The sequence below is a fragment of the Scyliorhinus torazame genome, chromosome 8, assembly GCF_047496885.1.
Source record: "Scyliorhinus torazame isolate Kashiwa2021f chromosome 8, sScyTor2.1, whole genome shotgun sequence".
NCBI lineage: Eukaryota > Metazoa > Chordata > Chondrichthyes > Carcharhiniformes > Scyliorhinidae > Scyliorhinus > Scyliorhinus torazame.
In genome coordinates, this window is record NC_092714.1 from 231,100,794 (window position 1) to 231,112,944 (window position 12,151).

The 12,151-nt window shown below is 38.3% G+C and overlaps 1 protein-coding gene across 4 annotated transcripts in view; it reads right to left on the reverse strand.

Moving 5' to 3' along the window:
* Nucleotides 1-279: 279 nt before the first annotated feature.
* LOC140428442 (YTH domain-containing family protein 1-like) overlaps nt 280-12,151 on the reverse strand; it is a 49,807-nt gene continuing 37,935 nt past the window's right edge. For 2 of the 4 annotated variants that reach the window (XR_011948782.1, XR_011948784.1), the window contains 3 exons: nt 10,086-10,125; nt 8,011-8,115; nt 280-4,290 (listed from right to left, as the gene is read on the reverse strand). Coding sequence is in view for 1 of the 4 variants with exons in the window: in XM_072514897.1 (XP_072370998.1) it covers nt 4,247-4,290; nt 10,086-10,125 (84 nt within the window). In the remaining 3 variants the exon portion in view is untranslated. The remainder of the gene's footprint in view (nt 4,291-8,010; nt 8,116-10,085; nt 10,126-12,151) is intronic. The other 2 variants (XR_011948783.1, XM_072514897.1) reach the window with 1 other exon arrangement.

A 12,151-nucleotide genomic window follows, 5' to 3' on the forward strand; every position in this document is an offset into this window, starting at 1 on the left:
TCAGTATGTTTTTTTACAGGGGAAGTGACATGTCTTTTCTTACCCTTTGTGTATTCCAATTAAATAATTCAGCAGCAAGATTTCAGGAGTTTAAAAAAAGGTTATTTCTCATACTTTCCCCAAATTAACAGAATGTCACACACACAAAGATTGGTTATTCAATTTGGAACTTCCCAAAAGTTGAACAGTTTATGCTGAATAAGCAACGACCCCAATTTTAATAGAAGAGTAATTTAAACAAACAGTTTCAGAAGCTTCCATACAAATTCAGTTCATGGGTAAAGTTTTGAATATGACATACTTTTATTGGGCATGACACTATGTAAAAAGCATTAACAATTATGACATTTTCGATTGCAATCACAACATAGACAAGGAAATTTGTCTATGGAATTAACTTTGGTGTACCTGCATGTGTTACACTGTCAACCAATATCATTCACAACATTATGTTTCACTCTACGGTATCAAATCAAGTCTTAATGTAGAAATAGGTGCATTTATAAGACTGCTGGATCCCACAAATTATTTATTTTTAATAAACAAAAATTCAGTTTTACACATATGCACATACTGTACATTTCGGGCAGTGTTGCCATGGTGATTTCCAATGAAATACAAATGTAACATTCTTAAAATTCAGAAATGCAGGCATATAAATCCCTTCAAATAATATTCTTCCAAATGGGAAGCACTTAATTTTTAATGTTGTGTTTTACTTCAGGTTATTAATATTGTTTAAAAAATTGAGAAAATCCAGGTTTTAATTTCAGAACAAATCAACAATTGAACTCAGTTACTCACCATGAACATCTTCATCAGTTCTAAGGTAGGGCTGGACAGAGGTGTATCAAAATGAACCTTGATAGATGATTTATCCCACCCAGAACGTGCCAGGAGTTCAAGTACAGACTATAGATCCTATTTTGCCTACAAGCCCTGGGAACTATTACCACTTGCACTTATGTTTTGAATTGGCCAACCTTTTGCTAAAACTTTGTGGATCTGCAGGTTTTGGAAAGGGATATATATTTGTTGTTACCTCACTGGTGAATAAATCGATAACCAGCACATCCAAGTTCTACTGGTATCCAGAGCTTGAGATGCATTTATACAAGTTTACCAGTAACATGTCCAAAGGTGCTTTACAGATAACAAGTGACATTGAGCCCAAGAGACATGAAGACAGATGGTAAAAAAGCTTGGTCAAAGAGCTAGGTCTTAAGGAGCATCTTAAGAGGAGAGATGGGAGTGGCTGGGGTGTTAAGGGAGAAAACTCACAAGCTTAGGGGGCCACATAAAAGCCCAGAGTTTGGAGGAATGCAGATTTCTTAGTAGATTCGTTTGGGGGTGGGGACGGAAAGAGGTTACAAGAGGTTAAAAGATTGGGAAAATGTCAAAAGATGGAAAGGGAACACCATTAAAGGGTTTGAACATGAAGATGAGAATGGTAAGATATGGATATTGGTGCCCTGGAGCACATGTGTAATGAGTGAATGGTCAATATGGTAAGGGTTAGGATATAGGCAGCACAATTTTCAATGAGCTCAGGTCTAGAGGGGGACAATGGGAGATGGCCAGATGATCTCTGGAATAGGTGGCTCTGAAGGTAACGAAGTTGAACAAGGATTTCAGCAGCACATGGGCTAAGCTGGGGAAGAGGAACCTGTGGGAAGTAATGGAAATATTAATATAAACTCCAAACTTACAGGCTCCATAGTATAAGCCTAGCTAACATACCAAGTCAAACAATTTGGGCATTTTTGTCAAGTGGAAAACATACAACATGGACGGGAGATGAAGTATGCAAAGGGATATTGACTGGTTAAGCGAGTGAGGTGGCAGATGGTGTATAATGATGGCAAAATGAGGTTATTCAATTTGTTCGGGAAGAATTGAAAAATTGAATAATTTTGAAATGACGTTAAACTGTTTCACTGTTGGTATTTAGAGTGATTGATTGATTGGTGTCCTTGTGAGAAATATAGGAAGTTATCATAAAACAAAATGCTAGACATTCACAGGTCTGGCAGCAATGCATGTTTTTATTTCAGATTTCTGCACGGAACGTGCATGTACTGCAACAAAGCAAAATGCTATGTTGGCCTTATTACAAAAGGGGTTTGGAATAAATGAGAACGGCAGTCTTGCTGAAATTGTACAAGCTTGGTCAAACCAGGCTTGTAGTACTGCGTAGCTTTGGTCTCAATACCAAAGTAGTATGTAATTGCTTTAAGAGGGGTTGCAACAAAGGTTTGCTAATTTGATTGCTAGGATGAGATGGATGTCTTAGGATAGTTCAAACGGGGTCTAGAATGAGATATGCTTTCAATGAAACATATGATGCAGAGAGTGCGCAATGAGGTAGATGAGACTGTTTCCTCTAGTTGGAGAGTCAAGAACCAAGGGTCGTCTCAGGATATAGGTCGGAGCTGAGGATTCATTTCTTCACATAAGACGGTGGTGAATCTTTGGAATTTGCTAGCCAGGAAGACTGCAAATGCACAGTCATTCAGCATATTCAAGCTAAGTTTGATTGATTCTTGGAATGTAAGAGAATCAAGGGACTGTGGGGATCGGACAGCAATGTGGAGTTGAGGATCAGCCATGATATTAGATGCCAGAGCATGTTCAAGAGAACATATGGTCTAATTCTGTTCATATTTCTTATGTTATGTAAAGCAGAAAATAGAGCAAAAATACAAAGTCAAAGAAGTGGAGAAACCAAGATAAAGATCAAGCACCACAACATTTCCCCTTTTACTCCTTCCTCCTCCTTTTCCCTCCCCCCTCCCCCATAAAATTATTATTTGGACATTATACTATGCAATCAACATGATTATGCATAACTGAAAAATGAATTATTATCCATTACTATGTCTTTTAATGGGCGTGATGCAATTGCTAGTTTTTAGATTTTACCAGAAGTTGGTGAAACCAAGGAATTTGTTTACGTGACACTTTTGAATTGCAGAATGAGGAAATATTCAGCATCACAATTCTGAACCATACTATCTACTCATCAAGGTGTTCCACTTCAAGGTGATCACTAAATGTATCAGGCAGTTGAATAGTACGATGCACTTTTTTCCCCAATTGCATGGAGTTGCTAAATATTTCAAAATTCTCAATGGTGTAATCATTTGGCTTTTTAAAAAACAATAAATTTCTGAAACTTGAGGATTCAGATTTCAATGCAATTCATATAATTGTCCTGGAGTACAGAATGCAGTTTGGCTACCGTTACAGGAATGGAAAAAGTGCTGAATACAAATGAATAGAGGCATTAAGAACAGATCACTTGTGCTTGCTAAATAGATATTGTTTATTAAGGCTTGTATTCTCCTAGAGGAAAGAAAATCAACCCAATGATGTTCATTTACCTTACAGGCAATATTCCATAGACATAACTAAAATTGTCTAAATATAAGTCTAAATGATAGTTTATTTTATTTTCTTTTAAGCTGAGGTCCATTTTTGTAACTAGGTTCAGAAGAGTTAATTGTTTTCTTTCTAACGATAGTAAAGTTCCTCTACATAAACACGTGCAAGTTTCTGTGAACTAAAGCAACAGGCATGAGCACCGTTTCATGCTTTATCCAGTCGGCAGCAATTTCAATGGTTCCCTCATTCCACATACATACAGTACAGCAAAGTACAGCTTTCAGACAGAAAAACAATCATATTTCATCCCAGAAGAATCAAGAGACGTTTGCATCAATTAATATTTTGAGACATCAACCATCATCATTCCCACTATTTGCTCCTACATTAAAGCTCAGCTTTACAGAAGGAAAAAAAGAAATGGCCGTGGGATTTTTATGAGAATGCAAATTAACAGCGACTTGAAAAGAACACCAGAAAGCTCAAAGTTAACACACATCACCAAAAACTAGTAAAGTTGAAAGCATCACATCATCCAAACTACATACGGCTGATGCAGTAATATTTCCCATAAAGGGAGCATGAAGGGCTCATCTTTACAGGGTTGCTAAACAAACGCAGGCTAAAGCTTCAGTGTAACAGAAGTTACCAGTGACTGCTACAGCATTTAGGTGCAAATTACAAACAAAATGCAGACCAGTCTGGACAAAAAAAACAGAAAGAAAACAGAAATGTACTAAAAACGTGATGTAGTTTTTAATTCCCCTGCACATAAAAGATATCACTGGAGCAGAAAGCTTTGATTTTTTTTTCATTTTGATGCTGAATCACAGCACCAGGTTCATTTTTTTTTTGAAATTCATCAAGTCATATGTTTTCTCATCATTTGTTTCGGTTCAGGCGCTCCTGCAGAGAAAGAGAAAAGTTACTTTGAAAGAGCATGAAAAGTTTAAATCCATTTGACAGAGGTATGGTGCATTCTGTGTACTACACAATGCACTAATTCCACTCGAATTAGATTTTCAAACTACACAAATTATCATTAAAAATCTTGGTTGGTCAATGTCTTTTTGCTGTTTATTTGGCAAATGTGGACTTTGGTAGAAGTTTATACAGTCCAAAGTTAATCATTTACATGCACAGTATTTTGAGGTCTTCAGAAAACATAACATGCAGCTTTTTTGTTGGAAACTAGTTCGATGGAGTGCTAGTTGAAGAGTTAAACAGCATTGTCTGGAGCGATTGTGAACCAAGGCGTTCAGATTCAAATGACAATGATCATTTTCAGATATCTACATATTTTAGGTAATGATCCAAAGCCAGCAAAGCTTACAGAAGTGGTTTTCAAGATGCTAGTCGCTTTAAGGAATTCTCAAATTTCAAGTGTTTTTTTTACTGCATCTCATGCATAATGGCACCCTTACATGAAATCGCTCATCAGTTCTTCTCAACTAAATTACAACACGTGAATAACTATTTGATGAGTTTATTTTGAGCACCAGACAGTCACCCAAAATGGAGGTACTCATCACAGTTCTCATTGCAGGCAAGCATGGGTTGTAATTTCAGAGAATGTGCCAGATTCAACCAATGCTAATTCTTAACAGTTGAGGGAGGAGGCTGTACTGCTAACAAGTTTGGCTTGGAATGGAGGAGTTGCAAGAATCAGGTCCGATGACGAAATTCATAAGGTTTCGGACAGTTTACCTCCAGTTTCACCTTGCCATATAACGAAGCGCATCACTAATGTAATGGAGTAAGCTTCTTAAAAAGCAAGCTTTGCATTCACAACATTTTTTAATCTTTTAAATAAACATTTTATTGAGGTATTTTTTACCAACGTCCCCAAACTGGTGCCCTTGCATGAAGTCGCCTCCGTATGCTCTCATGCCGACCCCTCCCCCACCACCCACTTCCTGATCATGGCTATATTCACCGCCCAATAATAGTTACTAAAATTTGGTACACCAGCCTGCCCTCTCCCCGACTCCGCTCAAGCATTACCTTCCTTACCCGCGGGGTCTTGCCCGCCCAAACAAAGCCAGAGATCACTTTGTTGACCCGTTTAAAGTACTCCAAGGACTTGATTTTCCCAATCCCACACCACCCACTGACCCCTGGCCTCGGAGTGCCAAAGGTGGGTAATTGAAAACCTATTGTTTGCAATTTACCTACTGTTTTATTAAGGAGGGAGAAATGCAGCAGCATATACCAATGGGATACTTTTACTAGCTAAATGCATTTAATTACAGGCAGAATGGCAGATGGGTTTTTCCAAAATAGTCTTTTATTACCTGTACTGCCAACTGTTAACACATGACTTCTCCAACTGAAACTTGAATGTGAAATGGAAGAATTTGCCAATAGAATATCTTCCCCTTCTAGAACAGGAAAAAAGCCTACAACAATGAAAAAAATTCACACCGAGATGTGCAAAAAGTATTCTACAATTACGCTAGCCCTTGATGTTTCAGAATTTTGTAGAATATTCCAAGGTGTTGGGTGAGTGGTAGTGGTGCACGAGAGGGGGAAGAAGTGATAGAAAAACAGATTTTCTGCCAAGAATAACAAATTGGTCAAGATGTTATGTTATTTCAACAGAAACTGGAGTATGGTTAGGATTTGATGCAATGATAAAGATCAGAAGATGTTATTTAAACAGAAACTGGAGTATGGTTAGGAGTTGATACAATGATAAAGATCAGAAGAGGCTGTGGGGGAATAGGGAGAGAAGTTATAGTGGGAAGTTAAAGGGGAGATGAGAAAATAAAGAAAGATTCAGGCTGAAACAGTTGGAAGAATTAAAAACCACTAGAGGATGCAGAGAATCGGACTGAAGCCCAGATGAAGAGGTCACTTTGCTACAACTCAGAATACCAGTACGGTTAGCCATACTTCAGGGAATGACTGTAGGCAAGAAAACAGCAATGATTTAGTGTCACTGGGCACATTAAAATTGCTCTTATTCAGCAGTGAGGTCAACAGCATTAAAAATAAACATGAAGGTTTGTAGATTAGGGTCATTCTTCAAAGGCTTCAATGGGTACCTGGCAGCTATACAGGCAGGTAAGTAAGGAGCATGGGAACAGGTGGTGGTTATTCAGTACCTCAAACCTGTACCATCATTCAATTAGATCACAATTAGATCTGTACCTCAACTTCACTGACCTGCCTTTATTCAGAACTGAGGCCTTGGCTCACATCCTGCTATAAACATGTGTCATCCTTTATTGACAGAACTGAGTCACCATATGATAGTTCACAACTGTAATCTAGTGGTTTATATGACATCTTTATTCAATAAAGTTGTATCCCTAGTGATGCTGGCAACACCATGGTTTAAGTGTTTGGAATGCCAATCCAGGTATGTGCCAAGATGCAGCTCAAATTATGCAATATAAACTCCTGAACTCCACATCTTTGGGAACTATATTACATTAGTCTTGCTGTGATCTGCAAATTTTGGCTTTTCTTTAACAAATTTGGATACTACACTGGATTGATCAGTGACAACCAATAAAATTTATTCACTGGGAACAGAAGTGACGATCTAATGCATTGGTTTTCAAATTAGGCCCCTTGATCCTACAAGATCCATAAATTCTTGTATTTTTTGACTTACTAGTGCATTATTTATGTGGCAAGAAACAATTTCTGCACTGTTTTCCCCTGAGTAGGTATCTCTGCCTGCAAGAAGTTAGTGTAACATAGTTCCTGGAATCATTGCTCTAAGTCCATAAGCCAAGTCAGCATTCTAAGTTATTCCAGCTTTCAGCAGAATGGCCACATTTATAGTGCTTGACAATATCCAGTATTATAAAAGTGAAGCTGACCCTGCATCTCCTTCCCACCATTGGCAGTTCACCCTCCTGCCTGCCAAATAGACTTACCAGTGATGCTATTGTTCTTTCCTGCTAGAGTTCACCATAAGTATTTTTTAAATTATCAACTGGGGAGCAGGAATACAAGCTTGTTGACAAAATAAAGTAAAACTGGTGCATCAACAATTGCAACAGGGATCAAAATTAGACTCAACCTTCCCCCTTCCCTCGACACCCCCTCCCCCCCACCCCACTCATAACCACCCACTTTAAAATAAATACCAACAATAAAGTGTAGTTGATACAATGCAGTTCAGTTGCTGCAGAAACCCATTTAGTTCTGTAGTATTTTCTCTTCTTGAAGCTTGGTATAGGAATCACTATCACAGACTACTACTAGGGGCCACGTACCACATTTCTCCTGTCACCCAACAGTGCAGCTAGTGATGGGTCATGGTATTACATATATTTTCACCAAAAGATAGAAGGTAGTGCATGTGACCTGCACCAGTCCTAAAAGAGTCTGCCGCCATCAGTTTCCCTTCTTCACCTTTCTGGGGATCTGGACCGTGAAGATGCAAGGTCATGTAATCCATTTCACAATACAAGCTTGATGGATATAGAATTATGCCAAGTACTATATTTTGCAATGATGCAAAAATAGATTTAGTAGAAACCAGAAGCAAATCTTAACTCGGGGAGAAAACTGCCTTCCCAGTCTCCATCTTGCCACTTCGTTAGAATGAAAATCTATTGAACGATGATTCCTTTGTTGCTCTAGGTTAAGTTTTCTATTGATGCTTACCCGAAATCTTTGAAGCAAAGCTTGAAGAGGAGGATTGATGCAGCAGTTCTGATGTAGCTCATCCTCCCTGATGCTTGGATGACTGTGCCTTCATAGGAACGGTGGCTGGAAGGGGAAGAGGAGTGGGATGACTTTGAGCACTTGCCAGCCAGAGGCAAGTCAGATATTGATGCTTCAGCCACCTTGGACTTTCTGATCTAATGCATTAAGTTGAACCAAGGTTTCTTGTTTTTACTTTTCTCAGAATCTTTGACACAATGCAACATTGTGGTCTAGAATCAGGCAGTAGTCGCGATCACCAATATTGGGAAAGGCCAGAACATAGCAATGAACTAGAAACAAGACTGAATCTGGAACTTTTGCATTTCCGAGAGCAACACGATTCTGCCCAATGGGGACACTGTACAGGCTATGAAAACAAAGTGGGTAACAAAAGGGTCAGGCATCCTAAAATCTTCCTCCCTGTGAACACTGGCTTCGGATCATTACCAAAATTTGTGGAGGGAACAAATAGAAAATCAATGTAGTTAGTTTTTTCCTAATCGTCAATGATTCTACACCTCTTATTACAATCAACATGTACCATAACTTATAACTAAAGCATAAGATAAACCACTTAATGTTGTGAAACTGTCACACCGGTATCAATTGTGAATGACCAACCATAGATCACAGTGCAAATGAAGAGAATGTAAAATAAATTATCTTTAAAATGACAAAGTCAGATTCAGCGCTCACAGGTTGGATTGGTGGTTTCCTATAGAAACACTACTATCCTATATATTTTTGGCATATAATACATATGTAGTTCCACGTTAAAAATGTAATCTCCTTGTACTTAAATTTTATTTGTACGGAGAAGAAAGCACATCAAGACTGAAAACCTTTGAATTTATTTTACTTCATGGATTAGAAGTGAGCCAGGAAATTGCAAGGAAAATTTTCATTAAACATGTTGATTGAAGCACAGCTAGTTATCCAACCATTCTTCCATGCAACTATCCCCCCCAACATGGTTGTCAATCAGGTTACATATTCAAAGACCTCCTGCAAATGCAAGCCCTCAATTTTATTCCCAAAGGGAAACCATTGCACTCTTGCCCTTCCCTATAGTTTCTCTGAAAATCAGAAAAGTGCCATGCTGGAAATTCTAAGCAAAATTTACATCTTAGTGTATTGATAGAGGCCAGAGGCATATTACATTGATTTATTGTACAGAATGTATTTAAAATCATCTAGCATTATTATGAGCAAATAAAGGGCATGAGAGTTTATCAGTCATTAATTTAAGATAAAGATTAAATATTTTAAAGTAAAAATGTGGCACCAAATTAATGAAATGGAGGCATTAACTCCCAAAGATTTATTTTTAAAGAATAAACAATTTTACGTATCTGCGTTTTGTAATACTGCTTCAATTTGTAAATGTCAATTTCTTCCTTTGTATGATAGCTTTATGAATTTACAGTTTGTACTGATCATACTCCTCACCATAAGACATAGGAGCAGAATTAGGCCACTCGGTCCATCGAGTCTGCTCTGCCATTCAATCATGGCTGATATTTTTTCATCCCCATTCTCCCCCCTTCTCCCATAACCCCTGATCCCCTTCTTGCCAGAACATGCCAGTTCTATTTCCAGATTCTGGCTCTGTGGTCTGAGTATTGGGCAGCCTCAAAGCCAATGGCTTCATTCTGGTCATTGTTCTCAATTGCATTTGTCAGCTTATTATTTGGTCTCTGTATTCAAGTGCAATTGGCTCCAACCGTTTCCTAGGTATTTGTGGTAATTCTTCTTTATTTCTCTCCCCTAGCACAGACTAGAAACTGCAATCTTATCAAAATTTTAGTGGAATCGGAAACAAAGGGAAAGCGGAGATCTGTGTGGAGGTAGAGGCTCAAATGATTCCCACAAAAAAACACAAACAACAGCATTAATGCTTACCCAGGTGGGGAAGATTAGCAAAGCCAAGACTACCAGTCAGAAGATCATCAGTCTGGTCCAAGTATGATCAGGCTTTTGTTTACTGCTGATTAAATGTAAAAACTTTTTAAAAAACTAATCACAATAGTTACCTTGTAAATAATGAGAAGCCACGGGCAGAGGAACTTTGTCCTAGGATGTTAATACAAAAAGACATGTCATGCACAATACGTAAAAATAAAATAGACAACAGTAGTATGTTAACGTTCCCCACCAACAGGATACCCCTCAATAAGAATTCATATATGACACAAACTATTCTTTCACAAAAAATCACTTCAATAGAAACAAAAACAGAAAAGGTGTATTTTGAAGCAACTATATCACTGAATGGCATTTTAGTTGACTACTGTAAACTTGTTTGTCTCAATTTTCTCTCCCCCTCCAAATTGACAACACTACGGGGGATATTTTATTAATCTGGATGGTCTGTATCACCAATATATTCAGACACAATTTATTCAACCAACAAAAAAAGACCCGGTTTGCACATGTGTCAAAAAAAAGAGGACAAATAAATAGATTATCTTAAGAGCCCCATGATGTAGAAAGAAATATTCCATGGATACAGCAACCTCCATCTTAATTTACTTCAATTTGGGAAATAAAGGAAACCCAATATAAACATGACCAAAAACGATCTGTTAACCTTGTATAATTATTATTGGCCAAGACATTCCCATTTACTACCAGGAATTTACTTATCTTGTGACAAAGATGTGGAAAGACAGTATTCTAAACATTTGCATCAATAGATGAATCCAGAGATCTTGCAATTTAAAACAAACCTTTAAAGAAATAACAATTTGCAAAAATGTCCAAATTTTATATTTAAATTTTGTATAATGCCAAACTTAAAAAACTTGAAACCGATTTATTTCAATATTTTAAATTTTCATGAGGGTCTTGCTATCCATGACCGACGGAAAGTTGATTTATGGCTGGCAACATTTGCCTCTTAAGTGAAACCTATTTCTTGTCTATACTTTCACCACTTGGCCTACCCAAAATTCCCTGGTGGTGTTCTTCATCGCTAAATCATACCTTGATCGCTTCCTTACTCCATTTATGCCTTCTCTTCCTTCGAGCACAGGGGCCACGGTTTAAAAATAAGGGGTCGCTCATTTAAGACAATAAGGAGACAGGAGAGTGACTGCAAGTGAGGCAGGTAGAGGGATCCAAAGGACAACTGCAGGAGCTTCAGCCCTTGTCCCTGTCTAGGCTTTTGAGAGGGGACTGTAGGGATGGGCAAACTGACCATGCACCGTGGTTCAGGGAACCTTTCATGTTTTTTTTTGGGGGGGGGGGGGGGAAAGAGAAGAAAAGACAAATGCAGTTGTGGATAGTATAGTCAGAGGAATAGACACTGTTCTCCCTGTGGGAGGGAAAGGATCCAATGGTTGTGGTCCATTTAGCACCAATGAACATAGATAGAACAAGGAAGGTGATTCTGTTCAGCAGTTTGAGGAGTTAGCCACTAAATTAAACAGAACCTCCAAGGTTATCATCTCTAAATTATTACCCGAGCCACGTGTAAATTGGTAAAGGATACGTAAAATTAGAGAGATGAATACGTGGCTTAAAGAGAAATGGGTATTGTTTCGTGGGACATTAGCATCAGTACTGGCGAAAGTGTGGGCTGTACGATTGAGAAGCCTACGTCTGAACTAGGCTGGGACCAGTGTTCTTGTGGACTGTACTGGGGAAAGTGTGGGCTGTACTGTTGGGACGGCCTACATATGAACCAGGTTAAGAAGTGTGTTCTTGTGGACGTATAACTAGGGAAGTAAAGAGAACTTTTAAGCTAAAGAGTGAGGGTTCAGTTGCTTGGAAAATTAGGAAGTCAAAGTTAAAGGTAGCAGTGCAGGTTAGTGATCAATCTGTGTCAACAGAAAACAACAGGTAGGGACAGATCATATGAACATTATATTGCATCAAGGACTCATATAAGAGCTAAGGGGGGGTGGTATCAAGAATGGAAGGTTTAAAAATTCAGGGGTATATAAGACAGTGGTGGCAAAGGATAGTGAGGGGGAACTTGACGGACATAGTGTGATAGGCCAGGGCAGGAAACAAACAGGAATATGCAACAGAGCAAATCCAGTTGTAAACAACTGTAAAAAAAAAAAGCTAAATGTTTTTTTATCTGAACGCACAA